Genomic DNA, 25,550 nt, shown 5'->3' with positions numbered 1-25,550 from the left:
CTTGTTTTACAAATGACACACTGAGGTTTATAAGCATTTTGCCCAGGGTTTTCCAACTAAAAAGTGACAGTCTTAAAAAGAAACCTCTAGTCATCAATAGCAAGGGAGGGTGTTCTAAGTGAAACATGTAAGTAATAAAGGTGCACCCTGCTCCTGACAGCAGCATTTAGGTCTGTGATTGCCAAACTCAAAGAAATCATGCAGCTTTTCACGTTAAATTGAAAATAACAAAATAGATTACTTTGTGCTGATAAAATCCTAGGTTGTGCTCAGTCACACATTTTAGTATGGGCTTTGGTAGCAAGAGCCAAACTTGCAGAAATAAAGCTGATTCATTGCCACGTTTTTTTTTCTTGTTTCTGTAATTGAGAAAAGTCCACTATTATTTGATCTTGGCACACCGTCCTGGCACAACTGGAGAAACTTTGTTCTTGGCTACCACAGTTGGCAAGAAAAATAAGCTCGTGCATAAGGCTTTGGGTAGAAACGGGGTCTTACACTTTGTTTTACCTTTATTTTAAAATGTTAGTTTCTGCCAAGACCAGAGGAGTTTCCCAGTGGAGAGGCCAGTGATGATTTGTCAGTGGTCAGAGACCCAGCTGCGTTATATTTTGTCTTTAAACAATAAAGGGCGGAGTAGGAATCAGAATGAGCACCAGAAAGATTCTCTGGGGCCACGGCAATAAAATTCCGTCTTGAAGCACCGGGCAGAAGGTGGCTCTAGAATAGAATACGCTTTATTGTTGTAGTTTTGCTTTAAAATTCTGCTAAGTACTCCTGAAAATGGTGGGGGGAGGGGAGGTACTTTTCTAAGGGACCTCTTAGAAAATTACCTAGCAGTTTCCTTCTCACAAATAGCAGGGTGCTACCAGCCAGTTGGTATTTAAACCTGATGACAATCACCAATTCTGTCTTAAGCTCTTGAAACTGTAATATTGCCAGACTGTTAGGATTTTAAGTCACTAACCTTAAACATCCTAAACATTTCTGATCCTTTCATTTACCAGTGACGTTATTGCAGAAAGACCAAAAATTGGATTGCTGAATTTGTGCCACACATCTGCTGTTATCCCAACGTTTATAAAACGATATATATTATGACTTGCTTATGGTATTTGAGTAAAAAGAAGATTTATCCATTTTTAATTATAGATTTATCAGCTTTAACTTTTTATTTGGAAATAATTCCAAACTTACAGAAAAGTTGTGAGTATTCCAAAAACACTCACAAACTCTTTAATGCATATTCATCTACTTTTAACATTTTGCCTCATTTACTAAAGTAAATGTGCAAGCGTGTGTGTTATTGTTTTTCTGAACTCATTGAATCACTTGTATATATAAGGGATGTTTACCGCTACATACTTCAGTGTGTGTTTCCTAAGTAAAGGCTCTTCTCCTTTGTAGCCACAGTATGGTTGTCAACTTCAATAAATTTAGCAATAACTAAAATACTTAAATCTATTGGCTGTATCTTTTTAGTATTTTCCTCTAGTACAAGATCCAGTCTAGGATAATGGCTTGCATTTTTACATCAGGTGTGAGACGGCCAAATGTCTCCCAAAGATGTCCCATGCTGTGACCATATCACCTTACATGTAAAAAGGGATTTTGCAGATATAATTAAATGCCCCATCTCTAAGTCCTTAAGCTATCTGAAATTATCCAGATTGTTCTATTCTAATCACGTGAATCCTTATATGAGGGAGGCAGAAGTATCAGAGCCAGAGAGAGTGATTAGCAGATGTTACACTATTGGCTTTGAAGATGGGGAAGGGGCCACGGGCCAAGGGACGCAGGTGGTGGCCTCTAAAGGCTGAAAAGGGCAAGGAAAATAATTCTCCTGAAGAGCCCCTTTGAATAAACCAGCCCACGTGCACACCTTGATTTGAGCCTAAACAGCCTGGAGTTGGATCTGACCTCAACAATTGTAACATCATAAATTTGTACTGTTTTAAGCCCACCAGTCTGCTTTAAGAGTTCCTCAGCCTTTCTTTTGTCTTTATGACACTGAGATTTTTGAGTAACACAGCCCTCCTCTTTAAGTAAAACGTGTGTCTCTGAGACACTTGATTGGTGTTTCTTGATGACTGTTACATTCAGGTTATGTGTTCCAAGCCATGAATGCTATATAAGTGATGAAACATCCTCAGGTTATCATACCCAGAGGCACACAGTGTCCATCTTCCCCCTTCATGGTGCTGTTTGGATCACCTGATTAAGGTGTTACACTGTTTCTGTGTGTTTACTCATGAGCAACTCAGAAGCAATATTTGGGGAGATGTTTTAAGACCATGTACGGTTCTTCATCAAAGTTTATCCCATAAATTGAGTATGTATTGACGATTCTTACCTGAACCAGTCTTTGCCACATCAGTTTCTATTTCCAAAGGCAGGGTTAAACAAAGAAGCCCTTGGCAATATGTAACAATAAGCCTGCAGGTCACCTTCCCTTTAGCGCCTTCACCCTCGTGTCCAGGATTCCCATTCTCAATTCTCCCCACCTTTCTCTATCCGGCCCTGCGGCCTCTGGGCTCTTCCCATCTCCCTCGCCATTTCAGGGCTTCTCATTTGAGGTTTTGACTCTTCTTGAGTAGACAGAGTAATTAAAAAAAACAAACACACCTGATTATTTTACCCCTCCTTCTTCATACACTTTGATGTCTGTGTGCCTGCTGCTCTTAGGAAACAGAAAAAGGAGCTCCTTAAATAACACCTTCAAGATTCTTATCTGGCCCCTTTCCAAGTCCTCTTTTAGCCGCACATCCTCACGTGTTTCCTGTTGCCACTGTTCCTCTGCACACGGCTTTCTGTGTACCTGAGCAGTCCTTTGATTCCGGCAACTTCTGACTCTTGCTTTCAATTTCGCTTCTTTAAGGGAGCCTTCCCCTTCTTCCTCGAAGAAGCCAAATCCTCCTGTTGGAAACTCTTTTTGTAACCTCCTTCAAAATAGCAGTTTTCCATTTATCTGCGGATTTATTTAATTGATAACCTTCTACTTAACGCCTGAAAACATCTGTAAGGCAGGAATTTGTCGATGTTTGCTCTTATGTCTTCAGTGCGTGATGAACAATAGGCACTTAATAAATCCCTGCTGAAAGTGAAGAAGGAAGAAGTTCCCATATCATCTCATGTAATTTCTCTAAGGAACAAATTTGACCTGAGTAGAGTCCATGAGATTATTGTGTTGAGTGCCTGTAACTCCTCACACAATACCTGCACTTCAATATTATTGCTGTCTTTTTTTTAGATATATGTGTATTTTATTAAAAATCTTAGATATGAGGTATTCAATTTTTAAGGGTTTTTTGTATGTTTGTTTTTGAGAGAGAGGGAGAGAGAGAATGTGAGTGAAGGAGGGGTGGAGAGAGAGGGAGACACAGAATCTGAAGCAGGCCGCAGGCCCCAGGCTCCAAGCTGTCAGCACAGAGCCTGACACTGAGCTCAACCTCACGAACTATGAGATCATGACCTGAGCTGAGTCGGACACTCAACCAACTGAGCCACCCCACGTATTATGCAATTTTTAGGAATCATGGTTTTCTTGAGGCTTCTGTCCAACCACTTTCACTGAGTCATTTCCATATTCAAGAACATTCTCACTGTTCCCAGTAACTAAAGGCTGAAAGCCAAATTCCTGAATCTAATGTTCATAATCTTCATAATCTTGCCTCCTCCTAACCACCTCATCTTAATACCTATTTTTGCCCAACACAAACCAGCCACCCCAGCTAGATGCATCCCTGCCTCCTAAAATTACCTTGCTTATTCTCAACTCTGACTTTGCTCAGTGGCTACTTCCCTTGGCCAGGGATGTCCTTTCCCCTTCCACCCAGCCATCCCAATTCTACCTGTAGAATCCTGCAGTGTCTCGCAGCTAAAAGTATCTTCTCCATGGCCTCTTGTCCAAGATCAGGGTGAGATCTACCTTTCTCACCAGGGCTAGTTCCTACTGTTCCATGCTCTCTTCCCTGCATCATCCAGTAAAACTGGCTTCACCCCTACTCTGCTTGCCTCGGGGGATGCAGTGGTCAGGAATACCAAGATGGTGTCTGATCTGTAGACTTTACCTTTTAGTGCATCATCTCTGAATTTTTATAGAACTTGTCCAGAAACAACTCATTTTGGGTACCTGATCATATTATTTCTCACCTAGCTATTTAAAATTGTATGTGTTATATATTTATCTCAAAGTGTTGTGAGAAATAAGATAGGAAAAGCCCAACATATAAGATCTATACATCGTCAGATGCTATCATTATTATTTTCTTATGTTTTCTCTTTTTACTGTATTTATTTGTCTAATGATTAGGGATCAAATCTTTCACTCCTTTATATTTAGTAGTTACTCAGATAGTAGTTACTCAGAAACTGCTTACCAGTTAGCATTTAACTGTGGCAAAAAAATGTCTTGATTTCCAAATCTTGAAAGGTCCATCTTCATTTGTTTAGAGTTCTTTGGTTCTCACTAACAGTAATGAATTCAAACTTAATTCTAAAGAGGAAAGAAAGAAAGAAAAAGTTCCGGTTATAAGGATACTGAAGGGTAGCATTCCAAGTTAAAGGACAAGGATGCAGCCAGGCTTCATGAAGGGACTCCAGCCAGTTGTCCAATCAGTTATGGCCACAGAGCAACTTCACTAGTTGTGAGTATGATTCCTGAGGGGCAACCCTATGGTTAGAAGTACTTCCTGTAGAAATAGTTGAAATCAGCCAAGCAGACACTGTAGTTATCTACGTCTATCTCCCATAGAATAAGTATTTATTTAAAAAGAATAGGTATAAAATGTTAGTCAAATGAATAAAACATAACATTAAATACTAATTCTAAGAAGATTGTCTTTTTTTAAATTTATTTTTATTTATTTTTAGAGAGAGCACATAAGTAAGGGAGAGGGGGAGGGAGAAAGAATCTTAAGCAGGCTCAGCTGACTCTGGAGCCACCCAGGCATCCTAAAACTATTTTTTTTTTAATGTTTGTTTATTTTTGAGACAGAGACAGAGCATGAACGGGGGAGGGTCAGAGAGAGGGAGACCCAGAATCTGAAACAGGCTTCAGGCTCTGAGCTGTCAGCACAGAGCCCGACGTGGGGCTCGAACTCACCGACCGCGAGATCACGACCTGAGCCAAAGTCAGCCGCTTAACTGACTGAGCCACCCAGGCGCCCCCCAAAACTATTTTTAAGTGGCTCTTTTGTGTACTTAAACTACAGGCAGGGTCCATCTTTAGTGATTATGTTAAGATGCTGTTCAGAATATCTAGACCACTGCTGTCTAGTAGAAACATGATGAAAGCTATATATATAATCTTAAAAATTGTTCAGTAGCCACATTTTAAAAAGTTAAAGGGGGGGGGGGGCGTGGGGCACCTGGATGGCTCAGTCGAGCGTCTGAGTCTTGATTTCAGCTCAGGTCATGATCCCAAGGTCGTGGTATGGAGCCCCTCATGGGGTTCCGGGCTGAGTGTGGAGCCTACTTGGGCTTCTCTCTCTCTCTCTCTCTCTCTCTCTCTCTCTCTCTCTCTCTCTCTCTCTCTCTCTCTCTCTCTTACTACGATATATCCAAAATATCATTTTACCCTATCAGTATAAATTAATGGAATTTTACATTTTTTCATGTTATTCAAAATCCACAGTGTATTTCATACCTACAGCACATTTCAGTGCAGATGTTAAATTTTCATCAGAAATATTTACTCCATGTTTAGATTTTCATAAAGTTTACAGTTGAAAGTGCAGATTCACAAACCTAAGATTTTCTAAATATACTTAAAAGTTTTTCAGTCATTGAATCAAGTATTGATTTTTAAATGTAAACAAATTAAAAGTAAGTAAAATAAAATGTTAGTGCTTTATACTAGCCACATTTTGAGCGATCAGTAGCCACAGGTGGCTAATAGCTCCTGTATTTTATGACCCCTTTAGTCTATGGAGAAATTGAAGCTCTGAATAGATGGAGTGACTTGACTGAAATCACAAAGTGTGTTAACAGTTAAGACTAAACACCGAACCTGTAGTTCATCCTTTCTGCCCTCACCTCTCTGTGCTGTTCCTTCCTCACTGTGCTATTTTGTGTCTGGCTCAGGGACCATTTATAGGCCATGGGAAACAACACGTATTTATCGTATGTGGGCTGATTACCATCTTAATCAGGTTAAAGTTTCTACATCACTTTAATTCAAGCAAGAAAATGCAAAGTTAGATGCCTAAAGTAAATACCGAAGACCCAAATTGTTTAGGGAGAAGACCAAAATAAATCCTGACAAAACCCGGCTCCTCCAAAAGGGAGTTAAGATTTTAGAGATTCCACACTACTAATGCGAGCACACACTGCTTTTGCAAAGTGCTTTTATAGAAATGTTTGAAATTTGCCTGCTGTGGAATGTTTGTGAGTAGCAGGGGAGTGTCAGTTCTCTAGCCTTTAAGACTAAATACCAGAAGGAGGATAAAGAAAGGCCACTAAAGGCAATTGGCATTTGCTGTTTGGTTGTGACCGTTGGCTCGGAGAAATTTATTTTCATCAGTAGATTCTGAATTCATTGAAATGAGACGGAACCATTTCCATTCCCAAGAGATCTCTTAATTGAGTCCAAGGGCCAGTATAGTCTGGTCTAGATGTGAGACCACAAGACTCATAGACAACCTGGCAGAAGAAATGCTGCAGCTGTATGTGCTTTGTACCACTGACAAAAGAACTAAGTGAGTGCTTGGGAGTCTCGGTTTTGTAATGTTTCTGTTTTAAATTTATTGTACAACCTTGGACAAATCACGTCATTGCTCTAGGTCTTGGCATTCCCATCTGTGAAATTATGGGGCTGGACCAGGTGGTCTTCGGTATTCCTTCCAGATCCAAACTATTGTGATTCTAATGGCGTGGCTCTAGGTTCTTTTGATTTCTCAGAAGGGAAATGCTGGAAACAGGAGAGGAAACAAAGGAATGCTTTGTGCCTTGGGCATTCATACCTCTAATACTGGCACACACACATTAAAGAAAAGAAAACAAAAACAATCTAAGTGGGCGGTAATGCTAGTAATTAGATTAGTTGGAATAGAAGACTGAGTGCATGCTTCTTGTGAATATTCCTCAGAGGGCTCATGGTTATGAGCCAGTGCTGTTTCTCTGTAAGAATCTCTAACAGATACATTACCCCAGCTCCTTTGTCAGGAACTCTCACAACGCAGATACCAACCTTAGATCCAGTAAGGAAGCACACAGGTATCTGTCTTCAAATAGCTACCAAATGGAAAGAAGCGCCAAGTGCTTGCATGAAGAAATTTACAGTACATTGTGTCCACTTTCACCTTCTGATTCTATAAAGCTAATGGTGACTGCTCTTAGAGACTCCCTCTGCATCCAAGATTGATGCAGAATAATGTGTCAAGTTCTTTCAGCTAATAAAGCAGAACAATTCCTTGAATGAAGCATAGGACAGAGAAGAGAAAGTATGGCAGACTAAGTCCCCAGGATGTTTGTCTTTTCAATTTTTATTTTTTTAATGTTTATTTTTGAGAGAGAGCTCATCTGCAAGTTGGGAAGGGGCAGAGAGAGGGTGGGGAACGGGATCTGAAGCAGGCTCTGTGCTGACAGCAGAAAGCCCTATGTGGGGCTCAACTCGTGAACGGTGAGATCATGACCTCAGCCCAAGTCGGATGCTCAACCGACTGAGCCACACAGGCACCCACTAGGATGTTTTTAAAACACACAGTTTCAGCCAGGGTCTCAAATGTATCAGTTCTGGGATTGCAGAGGTGTTATATCACATATCATATGTTATCTATTTCATATATTTATATATTATGTATTTTAAATATGTGTGGTTTTAGAATGTGCGTGGATTTTTTCATTATTGATCTTTAGAAGCAGTAGTGTTCCTAGTTATGTTTAGAATGCTTTTAATAGTTTTTATATCTTTCATTTAATCATTTAGTTAAATCATTAACTTAGTTATGATGCTATAAACTTTAAAATCCCTTAGGGGTACCCAGATGGCTCGGTTGAGCACCCCACTCTTGATTTCACCTACTATTGTGATCCCAGAGTTGTGGGATGGAGCCCCACATCTGGCTCCGTGCTGAGCATGGAGCCTGCTTAGGACTTTTCTCTCTCTCTACCCCCCTCTCTCCCTCTCCCTGTCCCTCCCTTCCTCTGCCCCTCTCCCCAGCTCACACACTTTAAACTTAAAAAAAAAATCACTTACAGGAGGTTCACAGTTTTTAAGCAAATCTTCAAGGGTAGGGGCATGGTAGCCTGTTAAGGATGTTGATGCATCATCATTGACTAACTTAGCATTCTAGAACGATATGTGTTATATAGGAATTGGAAGCATATCTTTCCAGTGGTTTTATCCAGAGTTGCTGTAATTAACCCAGAAAATGTAAGATGGAAGCTACCAAGAAAGAAGATAAGAAATTGAGAGTATGGAGTTAAGGAAAACCCAGATAGATTTTCCCTTTCATTTTTATTTTATTTATTACTTTTTTAATTTTTTTTCTTTTGATAGAGGCGGACTACAAGTGGGGGAGGGGCAGAGAGAGAGGGAGACACAGAATCTGAAGCAGGCTCCAGGCTCAGAGCTGTCAGCACAAAGCTCCTTGCGGGGCTCAAACCCATGAACTGTGAGATCATGACCTGAGCCGAAGTCAATCACTTAACTGACTGAGCCACCCAGGCGCCCCTAGATTTTCCCTTTCAAAGCAAGGATTGTATTTCTTTTTGTATGTATATAGGTGAGTCGAACATTAAGGTATATGTACTTTAAGAATTTGAAAGGTACTTTTTACATCACTTCATTGAACTCCTCTGTGGCTTTATCAACTTTCCTAATTCTTCACATTCTTCTGTTAGTAAAATAGAGAACATTATTTATATCTTACATTCTTCTGATGCATGTTGTGAGTTAATATTTATATGGAACTGTTTGAGCTTAAAATTGTCTCTGAAGGCTAAGAAAGTGTGACAATAATGCCTGTTACTAAGGCAAAGGAAAAGATTACATTTGGGAACCCCATAGCCTTAAATCATCCATTTCCTAATCATAATCTTGGAATCAGTCAAAAAAAAAAAAAAAAAAAACCAGGTCTGTCATCTCACAAATGAAGTATTAGCTTACTGTATTTTGTTCTCTTTTTCAAATCATTGACTATATTTAATTAAAAAGAAAATATGAAACTTCTTGATGATATAGTCAAAACTGGTTTTCTTTTTTGCAGGGAGACAGGTCAAAACTGGCTGATATTTGATATATATTTTTTTAACCTCAAATCTATCTTTAATAAGTCCAAGAATCCTGGGGTGCCTGGGTGGCTCAGTCAGTTAGGTGTCCGACTTCGGCTCAGGTCATGTTCTCACGGCTCGTGGTTTGTGGTTTGAGCCCCATATTGGGCTCTGTGCTGATAGCTCAGAGCCTGGAGCTTGCTTCCAATTCTGTGTCTCCCTCTCTCAGGCCCTCCCCCACTCACACTCTGTCTCACTCTCTCTCTCTCTCAAAAATAAACATTAAGAATTTTTTTTTTAAATAAAATAAGTCCAAGAATCCTAAAATCCTAACATGTAACTCTTTGAACAAATTAATGAAAAGATAGAACTCTGAATTGTACAGTTTTTTCCAAGAAAATTATTGCAAGAATGAATAATGAATGAAATACAACTTATAAGATGTTTAGAGATGTGTTTTTTAGCAGTGTAGTACAGAAATTTCATATTGGCTATCGATGAATTCATGTTAAAGGGGCAGATTTGGCTAAGATTAGATTGTTGGATTGCCATGATTTCACTGTAAGAAATTACAAGTTTAGGCTTGAGGATTTTCCTGGAAAAAGTTGATTGCCTCAGCTGTTGATTAGGTATGTGGACAGAACGTGGGTGGCCATGAGGGAGTTGTCATAGCTAAATGAGAACTTGAATGCAGAATGCAAACCTAGAGTTCAGCTGAAAATAGAGATAAACAGAAGTGGTAGCAATAAGCACCCCCAGAGTTCCCTGGTTTAAATATAAGAAACCTATAAACAAATTTTTTTTTCTACTTTAACCACAAAAAAGAAAAAACCTGCTCACTTAAGGCAAAGATTGCAGAAACTGAATGAATACCTGATTTCAGATTAAGGGAACTTGATTTTGGTTCTTCCACATCAGAAGATCTGAGGGGAAGGATAGGCAAGAATATTTATAAAGCGGAATAATGACAGAGTTTGAAGAGACCCAACACCTAAAATCTTCTTGCCACAGTAAAATTTGCACAATTACAACAGAATGAACTAATTGGGGAAGGCTTCCCTGCCCTATAAATACCCTTCAAACAGTATTTCCAGGATATGCTGTGTCCTGTATCCTAGGAAATCTGCCCCTTGCTGATAGGGCTGGCTATCTAAAAGGGAATTATCACTGCCTAAATGGTGGGAGACTTGGAGAGTGATTAAGCCCCGTAGGAAAGACTGACATCTTGGAAAAAGACGTGTGAATGATGTGAATGTGAACTTGCATGTGCTTGGGATAAGCTCTGAGTAAACAAAACAAAGAATCCATTCTGAACATTCTTTGGAAACACATAGTCTTTGAGAACTTGGTTGATGAGTTGAGTGAAATGGCCTAATTGAACTAATTCCCATTTGGGGGTTTGTTTATTCTACTTTTCTGAAGCCAGAGCCAACACTCCTGAAAGTTTTGAATGTCATTTAGTGCTTCCAGGAATTGGGGCTTACCATTCTGTAGATAAACCAGTCTCCTTTTTAGCTGTGTTCTATTAATTAAAACTGTTCTGTTAAATGAATAGATGGCCCCCAAATATCCTAATTTAGGATAAATTACTTGGCCTTCCCTTAGAGATATTCTGCTGGTAGAAATCGGGTTTAGTGGTTTGATTCATTTTACGTGGCATCAGTTACTCCCTGTGATTATAATATATTTATTACAGCAGAAGTTACTTTAAATAATTTAGGATCACATAAGCTATGGCAATTGTAGCCATTCCCAATCTTTTTTCCCTCACTTGTTACATTTTAGCAGATTAAAGGAAAAAATCACAGCTTCTACTTAAAAGATCCTTGTGAGAAAACATAACATTAAAATACAGAATATATATGAACTTAAGTAATTATTTTAAGTAACGCTGCAATAATTTAAAAAATCCTGAAATCCATTTTAATGTATCAAGGAGGTTTTTCCTAATAATCTAAACCTCTACTGGCCCAGAACCATTCATAGCCAAGGTTGGGAAACTATGCCCTGTAGGTCAGATCCAGTCTGCACCTGGTTTTATATGGCCAGCTAACTGAGATTAGTTTTTACAGATGGACATTTGTGGTCTGTTTGATAATAGAGAATGCTGTGAGGCCCAACCACACCAAATGCTGACCCAAAATAAAGAATTCCATTAATTTTATTGGTAGACCTGTACTAAAAAAGATTAAATTTGGTTATTATGCAAAAGAAATTATATTCAATTATATTTTCTGTAATAAAAGTTTTGTAGAAATTTTCTTTCTCTCTATATATGTACCTACATAATATCCTTTATTTTTGCCTCTTAGCATGCCAAGTCTAACATATTATCTGGCTCTTTACATAAAGGATAGATCCCTGAGAGAGTAATTTTTTTCTCATGTATTTTTTCTTCACTCATGCATCTGTTCAGCAAATAATTTCTGAGCAACTTTCACATGCCAGGCACAGTTCTAGGCCATAGGGACACCATGGGGAACAAGCTTTTATAAAAAAAAATACTGCCTTCATAAAACTTACAAATTATGTACATTATCTCCCCATAACTACCTTGTTCCATTATTCCCATTCCCATCCAAGAGAGGTTCAGAGAATTGACGTGGCTTGTCTGGAGTTTCTCAGCCCAAAACAAACTCAGTTATACCTGACTCTTAAGATTTGAGCTTCTAACCAATGGGCAGGGCTAGCGTCATGGGCAGGACTCTGTGCTTGGTTTAATGCTTTACTGTCACCATCTTGTAATTAGTCAGCTTTGAACAACTTTTTGAACAATAAATGTATTTTCATTTTGTCCTTGGACCCACAAATTATGTGGCTGGTCCTGCTGCTAAGGCAAAAGTGCTTCTCTCTCAGACCACATTCCTGCCATGATTGTTGTTTGATTTTTAAAGACCCACATGAATTTATGTGTAGAGAAACCTTGAAATCTATCAAGCAGTTTGGAAAAACAGGCTATTTTTAATTCATTGCTTATTATTTCAGTTCACCAAAAGACTGCACGTTCCTTGAAGGCTAGGGCTCTCTCCTACATTTTTTTTTTAACTCCCTCTGTGCTAAAGCTTTTCTAAGAACAGTGAGTAAACCTTGTCAAGGGTAAGACTTGGCTCTGTCTTAGTTTACTTCCATACGAGAGCAATATTGTTCATCATCAATATTGGCTCTGATCTTTATTAATTTGCAAATTTTGAAACCGATGTTAAATCTGAGGTAAACAAAACATCTGACCTGTTCTGATACAAGGAAATTCTTTATCCAGCAGTGACTAAAACATTGATGTCTTTGAGGGGTGACTGACCATAGAGATTTTATCTTCCTTTCTTTCAATTTCTTTCAGCCTAGTCATTGTTGGATAAGCGTGATGGTGGAACAGTTGTCAGTCAGTTTGACTGATCTTCTGGACAAGTTTTCGAATATTTCTGAAGGCTTGAGTAATTATTCTATCATAGACAAACTTGTGAAAATAGTGGATGACCTTGTGGAGTGCGTGGAAGGACACTCATCTGAGGTAACTTTGTATTCCCTGGGATTCCTTTTTTACTACTTTTCTCCAAAACCTATGCCCTTTGGCAGTGGCAAGAGTGGGGTTGTCTCTATTTGTGAAGTTTTTAATTTAAAGACTTTTAATTAAAAATTATTTTCAGATGAGCACAGTGAATAGGTGTTTGTAGTTACCCTGCAATGCTGAAATCTACATTAAGGCTTAAATGTTGTTACTTAACATAAAAATAAAATTTATTCACACCTCAACGTAAGAAAAAAACACCTTTATTTCAGAAGGGAGTGAAGTCCTTCTAACCTACCTATTAGGTTACAAATGTTCATTTATCTTTAAATGGAAAATTACCTATAATGAACACTCTTACTTAACCTTTTATCCATAGTAATCCTGTCACAACAATGAAGTGCATTTTCACATCTCCAGTCCAGGGCATCTGATGATTCGTTGTCACCAGCCTCAGAATGTGGTCATGGCAGTGTTTTCAGATCTAAGTATATTGAAGAGGCAGAGTACAGAGATTAAAAATGAGGTGTTAGGGTTCAAATCCTGACTCTGTCACTAATTAGCTTTGTGAACTTAACCTCTCTGTGCTCACTTTCTTTATGCCTAAAATGAGGACAATGACAGGATGCATCTCACGGAATTGACATTGGATGATTTCTGATTAATGCCTTAGTACCATGTCTGGCAAAATAAATCCTAATAAATATTTCTTATTCTTATTTTAGAACACCTCATCTATAATAAGATAGGCCTTGGGAGGCCTGCTTTGGCATAGAGTTTACAGTTCAGGGTTTATCCTACAGGCCTTCTAGATGCTTAAATCTAAGGTTTTAAACATGGTTCTGTACTGTAAAACTCAAATACTACCTTCTCATCCATCTTCCAGTCACTCTTCAAGACCCAATGTCAGTCCCATTTGTGTGTCAAACTCAGAGTTCTTACCATACTAATAGCCTCCTCACTGTATTTCATCACTTCTGTGCTTTACTTTCTATTTCTGAATAGTGTGTCTTAAAATCTATAGCCTCTTAGAGTTAACGGTCTTTTCATATTGTTAGTACAAATAGTGTTCTGAGGGCAATGATACAATGTCAAGGACCCCAAAAGTAGGGCATATCAGGAACAGTGTCACGGAGGAAATAAGCTCCCATTGGAGCTTGAAAGATGGAGTTAGGTGCTAGGTAAATGGTGATGTCGAGAAGAGTACCCCAAACACTGGAGAATGTACACTTACTAATCATGGCACTTTGGCAAGAACCCAGCTGGTATTTCTCAATTTTTTTGACGATTGAGTTAATCTATATAAAGCACTTAGAGTGGTATATAGCAAGTGCTACATAGGTGTTGTTATTACCTGCTTTTCTTTATAGGTAATCATGCATTTACAAATTCCTAAACTATAGTGTTGGTTTGCTTTCTTGGGGAACTTCTAGAAATTAATCATACTCTTTATTCTTTCATAACTTGGTTCTTTCACTTAGCATTGTTTATAACTTATATTCACTTTGATACATACAGCTGAAACTCAGTTTTTTTTCCTGCTTATAGAGTTGATTCAATATACCAATATTTATTAAACCACTCTTCTGTTGTTTGATGTAAGGGTTATAGAATACTGTTGCTAAGAACTTTCTTATATGTCTCCTGGTGCATATGTGCAAGAACTTCACTAGAGTATTCACCTAGAAGTAGAATTGCTGGGTTACAAAATGGACACACGTCCTACTTTACCAGAGGATATCCAATGTGCCAGTTTACATCATTCCACCAGTATATGGGTCCCCTTTGTTCCATATTCTTGGCAATATTTAGTATCATCAGAATTGTTAATTTTGGGCTATTTGGAGAATGTGTTATGTAAGGGTATTTTTTTTTTGAGGAATAATTATTTTAAAGCATTTCTAGTCACCTTACTCATCCCCACCAGCACCCCATTCCTTTTATCTGGAGTTGAGCCCCAGACCTAACTGGATGGGATCACTACCTTGCAGTACCAATTGAATTATGTGTGTTAAAGCAGTTGTCTAAAAGTATCAATTTTACTTGAGTCTTTGGAGGACATAGTTATAATCTATTACCTTGACATCAGTTAAATCTGTAAATTATCTGAAAAACACAATCCTTTTTTTTTATTCTTCTAGAATGTAAAAAAATCATCTAAGAGCCCAGAACCCAGGCTATTTACTCCTGAAGAATTCTTTAGAATTTTTAATAGATCCATTGATGCCTTCAAGGACTTGGAGATGGTGGCATCTAAAACTAGTGAATGTGTGGTTTCTTCAACATTAAGTCCTGAAAAAGGTAAGACATGTAAGCATTTCTAATTTAAATGTCAAAAGCAAGCTTGAATCTTGAATGTTTAGGTAAGAATCTACTTCTGACTCAAATATATGTGTAGCTAGAGAAAGATGTATGTGTATATGTGTAATACAAAGACCTATATCAATGGCATGAAAGAAATGATCAGTTAATTTGTTGGTTTTCAAGCCACAGCAACACTCCTCATTTTCAAATATAAGAATTGTGTGTGAGTAAACAATATAGGAATTAGTCACTCATATCTTTTACCTGGTCTTTGCTAGCATTGTGCAAGTATATTATTCTTCACCTCCACTCTTCTTAATGTACCCTTTTCAAATCTTTTCCTTAAGGTCTGCCTCTGGGTCATGAATTCTGATCTTCAGTAGTTACTCTGTATTAAGAACTTTTTTTCCCACTGGGTCCCAGTATTACAAAATCTAATTTCATTGCTTTTTCTGTTTTGTTTTGTTTTGTTTTTAAGACCAATTACCAACAATTTGTGTTACTTATACTTATTAACCTACGTAAGCAATGAATCCTTGTTCTATGATGTGATTGTGGTGCATTTAATAAAAATAGAACAGGACTCAGTATGAAATAAATAGGATCTTAATAATCAAGATTTGGGAAGCAGACCTAGAAAATATTCTGGTATTGCACTTCAGGCTTTTGCGGACTCTGTAATTCATTAAATCGCCATGCAACACTGACACATTATTGCTTTCTATTTAGATTCCAGGGTCAGTGTCACAAAACCATTTATGTTACCCCCTGTTGCAGCCAGCTCCCTTAGGAATGACAGCAGTAGCAGTAATAGTAAGTACATATATCTGATTTAATGCATGCATGACTCCAGTTAGCATCTATAGGAGTATTGCATGGGCTTTAAAGGAAATTTCTGCAATTACTACTATTAATACTGTTCTGTTACTGTTCTTCCTGTTATGGTCTTCCTCAGAATTAAATATTAGGCTTGTATAAGTGGGTTTCCCTATAACTGGAAATAACTTTTAGAGAATTGGGTCAAAATCTTCTAAAAATATTTTACATAAGGCATGTAATTAATTTTAGATACTTTTAAGCTTTATTCATTGTCAACTTATATTTTTATGTGAAATTTGCCTGACAAAAATGGAATTTAAAAATTGAAAGTACAAATGTTGGTTATATAGAATTCCAAGGATATTTTCAGTTTTGTTTATATTTACTATTCACAGTATTTACTATTGTGTGTTTGTACATTTGATGATTTTATTTTACTATAAAATTATTTTAGAGGAGAATATGCTGCTTTGCCTGAAATTTCTTTCCTTTTAACCAAGAACCCAATTTTGTGCAAGTCTAATGTCCTCTTTTCAAATACAGTCAAGGTCATTATAAAGATCATTGGGTTTTACTAAATATTCTGATCCTCTAGTTTCATGGAAGCTGTAGGAGGAAGAACTTTATCCTGTGATCTTAGCTAAGAAAATCATCCCTCAAAACTTTGTAATGGGGCACTGTCATATGATCAGGGACATAGAAGAACTACCTGTAAATAAGAGTAATCAATTTAGTACCAATCCACCATAACAAATCTACAATTCAGAAAATTTTTAAAAACTTCTAAAATCCGTTTGTTTAGGAATTTTGGCCACCAAAACTGGACCTGACCCGTGATAAGGCTATTTATATATAGTATTTTTCCTTCCAAAAGTGAATATTTCTTGATTTCACTACAGAAATACTGTGTTTGATTACAGTGTGCTACCCAGACCTCAATGAGGATATTATATACAATATTTGTAAGACAGAACTTTGTAAAATCTGAAATTTTGAATTACATAACACATCAGATCTGAAAAGTTTTAAGAATGGACTACATGGGTTAAGATCTACTACCAATTTTATTAATCTTTTCAAAGATGCAACTTTTAGCTTCTTATGTCATTTTTTAAAATTTTTTTAATGTTTATTTTTGAGAGAGAGAGCACGAGTGGGGGAGGGACAGAGAGAGAGGGAGACACAGAATCCGAAGCAAGCTCCAGGCTGAGCTGTCAGCACAGAGCCTGATGCGGGGCTCGAACCCATGAACCATGAGATCATGACCTGTGCCGAAGTCAGATGCTCCACCGACTGAGCCACCCAGGCGCCCCTATTTCATTGATTTCTAATCTTTCTTATTTCATTTTACTTGGGGTTGAGTTTGTTCAGCTAACTTCTAGGTTTCTTCAAGTAGAAAAATTTAATCATTGATTTTTAAACCATTCTAATTTTCTAATATAAGCACTTAAAGGTATAAGTTTTCTTGTAAACAACTTTAGTTGCATCCCATATACTTCGATATATTGTGTTTCCATCATTTCCTCAAAAATATTTTTTAATTATCCATGTGATTTATTCTTTGATTAATGGGTAATATTAAAATGGGTTGCTTGATGTCTAAACATGTGGTTCTTCTGGGTACCTTACTGGTTTCTAAATTCTGTTGTCAGAAAACATACACTGTAATCTTTCAAAATTTATTGAGACTTATTTTATGTGTATCATTCAAATATGGAGTGTAGCATTCTCAAATTTGATCAAAATGGTTATAGTGTTCAGATCTTCAATATCTTTATTACATTTTTTTGTCTAATTTTTTTATCAATTACTGAGGGGTATTAAAAATCTTAAGATTGTGGATTTGGCCATTTGTCCTTTTGGTTATGAGTTTTTCACTTCATATATTTTGAAGCTGTATTATTAGGTGGTTATATATTGATTATTATTATGGGTTTCCTGATTAACAGACCTTTATATTGTTACTGAAATATTCCTCATTACCTCTGCTAGTATTCTGTCTTGAAGTGTATTTTATCTGCATTAGTAGAGCCAGTTTTTCTTATCCTTACTTTTTTCATGGTATATTTTTTTCTTTCCAATCTATTGTCTTTATTTTTAACGTACATCTCTGGTAGACAGTATATAGTTGGGCCTTGCTATTTTAGTGAGTCTTTGACTTTTAATTGGAGTGTTTAATCCAACAATATTTAATACAGTTATTATATTATTATTACTATTATTATCATCATCATATCAACATATGGTTGGATTTGGGTCTACCATTTTGTTTCCTATTTGCCTCATTTCTTTATTTCTCCTTTCCGGGTTGATTTTGGGTTAATTTTTTTTATTATTTTGTTTTCAATAAAATTTAAAATTTATTATTTTGTGGTTGTTTTAGGAGTTACAATATATATCTTAACTTGAAATGTTCTACTTAGTTAATATTGTAGCACCAAGAAAAAAATAGGAGAAATATCTTTTAGGCTACATAGTATATTTAATCACACACATGCCAATAACACATATATTAGGTAGTTTAATATTATCTCAGATGTTAGAGGTTTTGTTCATTGTTTTCCCTTGCCCCGATCTCTTTTCTCTATTCATCAAAATGTAATTTCTACTTACCTGTTTTCAAGTTCCCTGACTCTTCTGCCATTTGTAATCTGCTAAACTTTTCATCCAGTACATTTTTATTTTTTGCTATTTTTAATTTTTTTATAGCAGTTTATGATTCATACAAAATTGAGGAGAAGGTACAGAGATTTCCCATACCCTCCCTGCCCCCACACATGTGCAGCCTCTCCTATTATCAGCATCCCCCTCCCCCCCCCCCGAGGTACCTTTGTTACAACTGATGAACTTACGTGGACACATCATAATCATTGGAAGTGCATATTTTACATAGGGTTCACTCTTGGTGCTGTACATTCTTTGGGTTTGGATCTAGTGCATTTTTTTCATTCCTAAGTCTGTATTTTGCATTCTAGAATTTCCATTTGATTCTTATTTTCCTGCTGAGATTTGCATTCTGCATATTCATTATGATAATATTTTCTTTTTTGGCCCCTGGAACCATGGAACAAGATGGGGTTGAACGACATGGGTCCACTTATACATGGATTTTTTACAGAACTATAAATGTATTTTCTCATGATTTTCTTAATATTTTTTCTCTGGATTACTTTATTGTGAGAATACAGGATAGATATACAAAGTATATGTTAATTGATTGTTTGTTATTGGTAAGCTTCCAGTTAGCAGGCTATTAGTAGTGAAGTTTTGGGGGAGTCAAAAGTTATATATAGATTTCAACTGTGCAAGGGGGTCGTGCCCCTACCCCCACATTGTTCAAGTGCCAACTGTAGTTAATAAAGCTCTAAAAGTTCTTGTCTCCTAATCTCACCATGTAGGTCATCTCAGGGTTATTGTATATTGACTGCTTTTTTCTCCTGATTATGGGTCACATTTCCCTTTAAATAACTAGTAATTTTTTGAATATATGCTGGATATTATGGATACTATGTTTTTGAGAAAGCAGATTTTGTTTCATTCCTTTCGAGACTTTTGAGTTTTGTTCAGGTAGGCAGTTCAGTTACTGGCAGACTATTTTCCTTGTCAGTCTTGTTTTTAAGCTTTCATGGAGGAAAGAGGGAGAGTAGCCTTATTTCTAAGGCGTGAAATTTCTGAGATATTGAGTGCTTAGAAAATCTCTCCATTCTTGCTTGTCAGAGCTCCTTTGTCTCTGAATGCCAAGGTCATAGCTTCCCAGGTGTTGTTTATTGCCAGGTTTTGTGAAGTCTCTTTCTGTCCATGTACAGCTTATTTCTTAACTGGTGACTTAAGGAGATTCCTCCAGAGATTTCTTTTCAGCCCCGCTCCTTTCCCACAAATAAACCTGCCCCACAAACTGTGGCCACTGCATCCCTGAACTTCAGTCTCTGATACCCTATCTCAAGTGAGACCGTTGAACTTTCCTTGGGCTCTATCTTCCATACCTCCTAGCTAGAAGATGAAGACAATCGTGGGACTCACCATGTGTGTTTTTACTCTCTTAGGGAATACATTCTTGTGCTATCTGTTGGCTAATGTATGAAAGTAACTGCCGCCTATAATCTGTCTATGATAATAACTATTTAGGTTGGGAGGGCTAATCTGCTATTATCATGGTTGGAAACAAAAGTCTTTTCTACTTACCTCAAAAAACAACTGAATATAAAACACATATTCAGTCCTGTGCCTCTGAGTCTGAAGGTATTTTTTAAATTACAAAATGAATGGTCAGTGTTCTTTTTTCTTTGTTTTGCTTTTTCTTTTTTCTTTTTTGTAAAAAATATGAATCTTGCATAATTTGCTGCTGTCAGATGTCACTCATCAATATAGCACTTAGATAGCCATGCACAAAGATGAGCTCTTGTGGAGCTTACATCTTTCTAAAAGACACATACATAAATAAAATACTCATAGTATTTTATCATATATACCATGTATGGATTACAATATGTATCATAATAGAAGTATGTAAACATTTTTAGTTGTAGCATAAAGGAGGTAAGACTTCTGGGGGGAATATGGCCAGAGAAATTTGAAGTGATCACACCAGTTTTCCGGATAAGAATCAAAAAGTGGCCATGCTAGCCGGAAGACCAAAGTCTATGAAGGAGTCCTGAGATATGAGTGTCCTCTCGTATCTTGTATTATCCCATGATTCTCCCTTATAAAAGTGTTCAAGTTACCCAAAAGGAATTGGGTTTTCACAGTAAAAGTAATTAACTTTATATACCAAGCTAAAAGGATGTTTAAGATCCTTGCAGACAGTATTTCAGAAGAATATTGGAAGAAATTCTTACTTTGACATTACCTTATACATCTTCTAAAAAGAGAGTCTTTGAGTCAGACCTCCTGGGCTTATATCCCAGCATTAGCCCTTGGATAACTGTGTGACCTTGGGTGAGTTACTTAATTTCTCTAGACTTGCCAGTCAAATGAAGGATAATAATACCTCCTTCAGAAGGTTTCTGTGAGTTTTAAATGTGTTAAGACACATGAACTTGGAGCCTTGCCTGTGAGAAGTAAGGGCAGTATTTTCAGAAGCACCAAATAAAAGCTGTGCTATCTATGTATGGGGTGCCTAGGTGGCTCAAGTCTTGATCTCACAGCTCATGAGTTCGAGCCTCGCATCAGGCTCTGTGCTGACAGCTCAGAGCCTGGAGCCTGCTTCAGATTCTGTGTCTCCCTCTCTCTCTCTCTCCCTAACCCACTCTCATTCTGTCTCTGTCTCTCTCAAAAATAAATAAACATTAAAAAAAAATTTTTTTTAAAAAGCTGTGCTATCTAGTTAACAGGTTTACAACCTATTGAAATAAGTACGAACCCACACACACACACACAATGGAGACCCAAACCCTTAGACATTTCACTTCCTGGTTCTTCTTACCCTCTCTGTTTTTCAGGCTTTGCAATGAGCATGTGCCCAAGAGCAAAGGGAGGAGGGACTGAAAGTCTCTGTGTCACCTCAGGGAATGTACATTTGTTCCAGTCAGACTGCTTTCTGCTTGACATGGGCCATAGGCATTGTCTGTGTCCCAGGCAGTAACCTCTATTACTCAGCCAATGAGGAACCAGAGGAAGGACTTGCATGCTAGGAAAAAAATGGTTTGCCGCAACTTCCCTGAGTGTGCCTGTCCCTCAGACACCCAATCTTGCAAGAACGTTGATTAAAGCCTCACTTCACTGTGCTCCGAGTCTCTGTGTCCCTCCTTTGATTGGGCCAGTGGGCTTATTTCTCACAATGCCTTATGTATGTGTTCATCATTAATTGTTAGAATTGTCAGGTACACCAAGCCTGTGGGTCAGTAAATGTGGCAAGCCTACAGTGAGCTTTGAATCTGAATCATGGAGGGACACTGAGCTACAGGTTTTCTAAGCACCAAGAGATCCATGTTCACAGACATGGTGATGCCCATAAGCAGAATCATTCGAAATAGTAGTTCAGCAAAATTGTAGCGCAGTTTTTTGTGTCTTGTGTTTGAACAGATGTTGTGTATTATAAGTCAAACCAAACAAATCAGTTCCCATAAATTTTGGACAATGGACCCTTTTCATAATAACGAGAGAACCATTATAACAACAACCCAGGGATTTGGGATTACTCAAATCCTGTCCAGATGAGCCCCCTTACCTCACAAGTTTTCTGGGACAATCTTTACTAAAAGCAAAGCCTTGTTACTAGCTTGGGCTTTGACCCCAGACACCCACCATATGGGCCTTGAGGCAGACAGTTCAAATCTCATTGATCCCACATAGATAGCAGCAATAGAAATTCTTGGGCGCCAAGCTATGAAGGTGTGAACAAGCCTTTTCTTACAACATCCTTTTTCTTTCTCTGCAAGAGGGATGGCAGTATCAGTGTAGAGAACCAAAGGCTGGCTATTAAGCTCTTTGCATTAATGAGAAATAACAAAAGCAAGGTAACATTGACCCCTTAAGGAGGTGAAGCTCTCAGTTCTCCTGGTCCCTTTCTCCTCCTGGTCTTTACCAGGCCCCTCCCTCTGGCAAGTGGATTACTTCTATGTCTTAGATGCTAAGACTTTGGGGCCAAAGTCCAGGAGCAGGGAGGGGAAGGACTTTTAAAATGGTTAAAAAGTCACAATACTCTGGAAGCATGAGGTGAGTTCTCTTTAATTAGATCTCTCCTCCAGCATGGCTTTGTTTGGAACACCTTCTTTAGGGGCCATCCTACCTGAGAAAGATTGTGAGTGGGGAATCCCAGAATGCCTCTTTCTCTAGTAGCCTGCTTCTGCTTGTTGCTGTAGTGGGCCTGGTCCTTCCTGTGGTCTGAATGGCTCAATTCAAGATTTGGCTTTTTGAAAGAAGGGGAAAAACAGGGTGTTTGGCTGCCTTGATTGCAGGGCATCTGGCTATCCAAACATATGTAATGGAATTTTCCATAGCACCATCCTGGCTCATTAGTTTTCCATTGGAGTCGGGGGACAAAAACATCAGAAGCTTCCTCTGTTCTCTCTGGATACCTTCATTAGGGGATCCCTCCAGGACGTCACCTGGTCAAATCTGTCATAACTACACAGCAGTCCCAATAGACACTGTGGGCCGTAGCAGAGTGGCCCCCTGGGAGAAATCAAACTTGTTACTGGAATGCAACCACAAATAGCCAAGTTATTTACAGACAGTGCTATTAAAATGCCTAAAATGGCAAAAATTGCTTATAACTCTGAATCCATTTTCTGAGAGAAAACTCTTTTATAAATGGTAGTCAAATCCCAGACTAGCACACATAATCTTCTGTAACCCTTAAAATAGCTATATTATCATAATGACAGTAGTACTACTTCAATTCTACCAAATCGCATTTTGTAACTCTGGCTTACTTTGCTGAAAGAATCCATGTTGAACTCCACTTTAAAACTCCTGAAACTTCTTTCCCATGGGGCTGTAGGATGGGGGGTGGGCCAGAAGATACAGTAGTTGAGTCTTAAGGAAGTGATTCAGGATGGATGACCCCACTTCCCTATCCAGATAGTCTCCCTGTTCCTTATGTGTAAGGGGTACCCATGACTCACTAACCCTCCCCTTAACACACACACACACACACACACACACACACACACACACACACAAACTTCCTATTAGAGCCTTTGGAATCAGGAATCCTAGAATTGAACTTCCTGCTCCCAGTTTACAAATGGTGGGGAAATGGGCAATTCCTGTTCTCCCTGCAGTAGATAGCATTTGTTTCTTGCCTCTCAGGTTAAATCTGTAAGTTCATTTTCTCCTTATAAATGTTTATATATGTAACAGTGGTTTGGTTCTCTTACATTATATACTTTAGGTACTTAATATGTTAAATAGGTGACCTTAGGCTGACACAGTAACCCAGATCTTGTGCAATATTATAGCCCCAAATGGTCACTTTACCTTGGATTAGTTTACATTTTGTTCTTATAATTGCTGAAAATGCATAAAACCTTTTCAGGTTTGACTCTTACCAGTTGGCATGTGTGTCCTAACAGCTAAGCTGTTCCTTGTAAGGAGATACAGGAGAAGAGACCCTTGTGGGAGATGTGTTTTGTTTAATTCATCGATCATTCTGCCAAGTAGGATCAAAGCTGAGGAGATCCAATTTAATCTCACACATTTTCTCTCTCACACTGTTACTTTATTTAGAGTAAGCAATGAGAGGACACTGGTTCTTTCAACCATTCTTAGTGTTTGGTACTCTGGGGCTTTCCAATGTAAGTCTGAAAAATTAAACCTTTAGTCCTTAGCACCGTGTTGGGCATTCTCTGGCGTGCAGTAAATGGATACCGGAGATGTGGTGAGGCAATGCCATGACTCTGAGGGTGAGGTACCTAAAAGGACCCTAACCACAAAGTATATTTAATCACTTAATATATGCAGCAGGCCAAACAGCATAATGCATACCGACCTTGATCCAGAATGCAACACGTCCTCTAAAATTTCTTGGCAAGATGTCACGAGTGAAAAAGTGAAAAGGTTTTAGATTTCCTTGATAGTATAAATAATTTTTCCGAAAATGTCGTCTGTGGTCCATATGTGTCAACATTAACCAAGTCAGATAACCTTCTGTGGGTTTTCTTTTCTTTTTCCTCGTACGTATTTTGGAGACGACACGGACTTGTATTGCTGTCCCAAAACAACGCTCAGCAGAAAAACCAGTTTTCCAAATATTCCAAACAGAGATAGGTCAAGAGTACGTTATGGCAACAGGTGGGGCCAACCACACACAGCATGAGAGCAAACCTCTAGCATGGATATGCCATGTTCACCACTGTACTGTTTTCCTTACAGGGAAGGCCACAAATCCCATAGAAGACTCCAGCATACAATGGGCAGTCATGGCATTACCAGCGTGCTTTTCTCTTGTAATCGGATTTGCTTTTGGAGCCTTCTACTGGAAGGTAAGGGTTGCTACTCTTTTTATTTCTTGATCAAAACTTCCTGAACTTCAGATGTTTATTTGCTCATACTACATTTACATAAATGATTAACAAGCTACCCCTTTTCTGAGAAAAGATCCTACCTTAATTTAGTCTCAATAAAATCTAAATCTTAAGGCTTTGCCCTCATTCCTTATCATGCTTTGGAGAAAACCCCTCTATCTGAAAATGTACATCTAAAGGGCTCCTGTGTGGCCCAGTCGGTAAAACGTCCGACTTTGGCTCAGGTCGTGATCTCATGGCCCTTGAGTTCGAGCCCCGAGTCGGACTCTGTACTGACAGCTCAGAGCCTGGAGCCTGCTTAGGATTCTGTGTCCCTCTCTCTGTCTTTCTGCTCCTCCCCCGTTCACACTCTGCCTCTCTGCCCCTCCCTCCCTCCCTCCCTCCCTCCCTCTCTCTCTCCCAAGAATAAAGAAATGTTAAAAAAAAATTGTTTTTAAATGTACACCTAAGAAATGATAACTGGTTTTAATAGCTTGAACTAAATGTAAAAAGGAAGAAATAGACTGAAAAACATATGATGCACTTAAAGCCAAACAGAAATGTCATTTGTATTATCTGCTATTTTGGATTTTTCTTCTTTTGTTCTCTTCTTACAGAAACCTGTCTCAGATTTTAAAATGTGCTAAATCATTACGATTCAACTTTTTGAAATGTCTTTTGAATTTGATTATCATTTAAATCTTTCTGTTTCTTCGTTGCTTTTTCACCTCCAGCACCCTGAAAATGTTAAGTCGCTAATACGG

At 38.1% G+C, this 25,550-nt stretch overlaps 1 protein-coding gene and 1 long non-coding RNA gene across 9 annotated transcripts in view; one reads left to right on the top strand and one right to left on the bottom strand.

The window, feature by feature from the left end:
* LOC123386671 overlaps nucleotides 1–25,132 on the bottom strand; it is a 31,376-nt gene extending 6,244 nt beyond the window's left edge. Inside the window, exons 1-2 of one of the 2 annotated variants that reach the window (XR_006600933.1) lie at nucleotides 23,215–25,132; nucleotides 4,380–4,495 (exon numbers count right to left, since the gene is read on the bottom strand). This is a non-coding gene — a long non-coding RNA (uncharacterized LOC123386671). Of the gene's footprint in view, nucleotides 1–4,379; nucleotides 4,496–13,084; nucleotides 14,862–23,214 lie in introns of those variants that run through there. The other variant, XR_006600932.1, reaches the window with a different exon arrangement.
* Nucleotides 1–25,550, top strand: part of KITLG (KIT ligand) — a 100,507-nt gene that overhangs the window by 61,747 nt on the left and 13,210 nt on the right. For 6 of the 7 annotated variants that reach the window (XM_045060759.1, XM_045060758.1, XM_045060757.1 and 3 more), the window contains 4 exon segments: nucleotides 12,551–12,721; nucleotides 14,860–15,019; nucleotides 15,752–15,835; nucleotides 24,656–24,765. In XM_045060759.1, the coding sequence (XP_044916694.1) occupies nucleotides 12,551–12,721; nucleotides 14,860–15,019; nucleotides 15,752–15,835; nucleotides 24,656–24,765 (525 nt within the window). 7 annotated transcript variants of the gene reach the window in all.

This window comes from Felis catus, chromosome B4 (assembly GCF_018350175.1).
Source record: "Felis catus isolate Fca126 chromosome B4, F.catus_Fca126_mat1.0, whole genome shotgun sequence".
In the NCBI taxonomy this organism is placed as follows: Eukaryota; Metazoa; Chordata; class Mammalia; order Carnivora; family Felidae; genus Felis; species Felis catus.
Note: the sequence above shows the minus strand (reverse complement) of the source record. Positions and strands in the feature narration are given on the sequence as shown.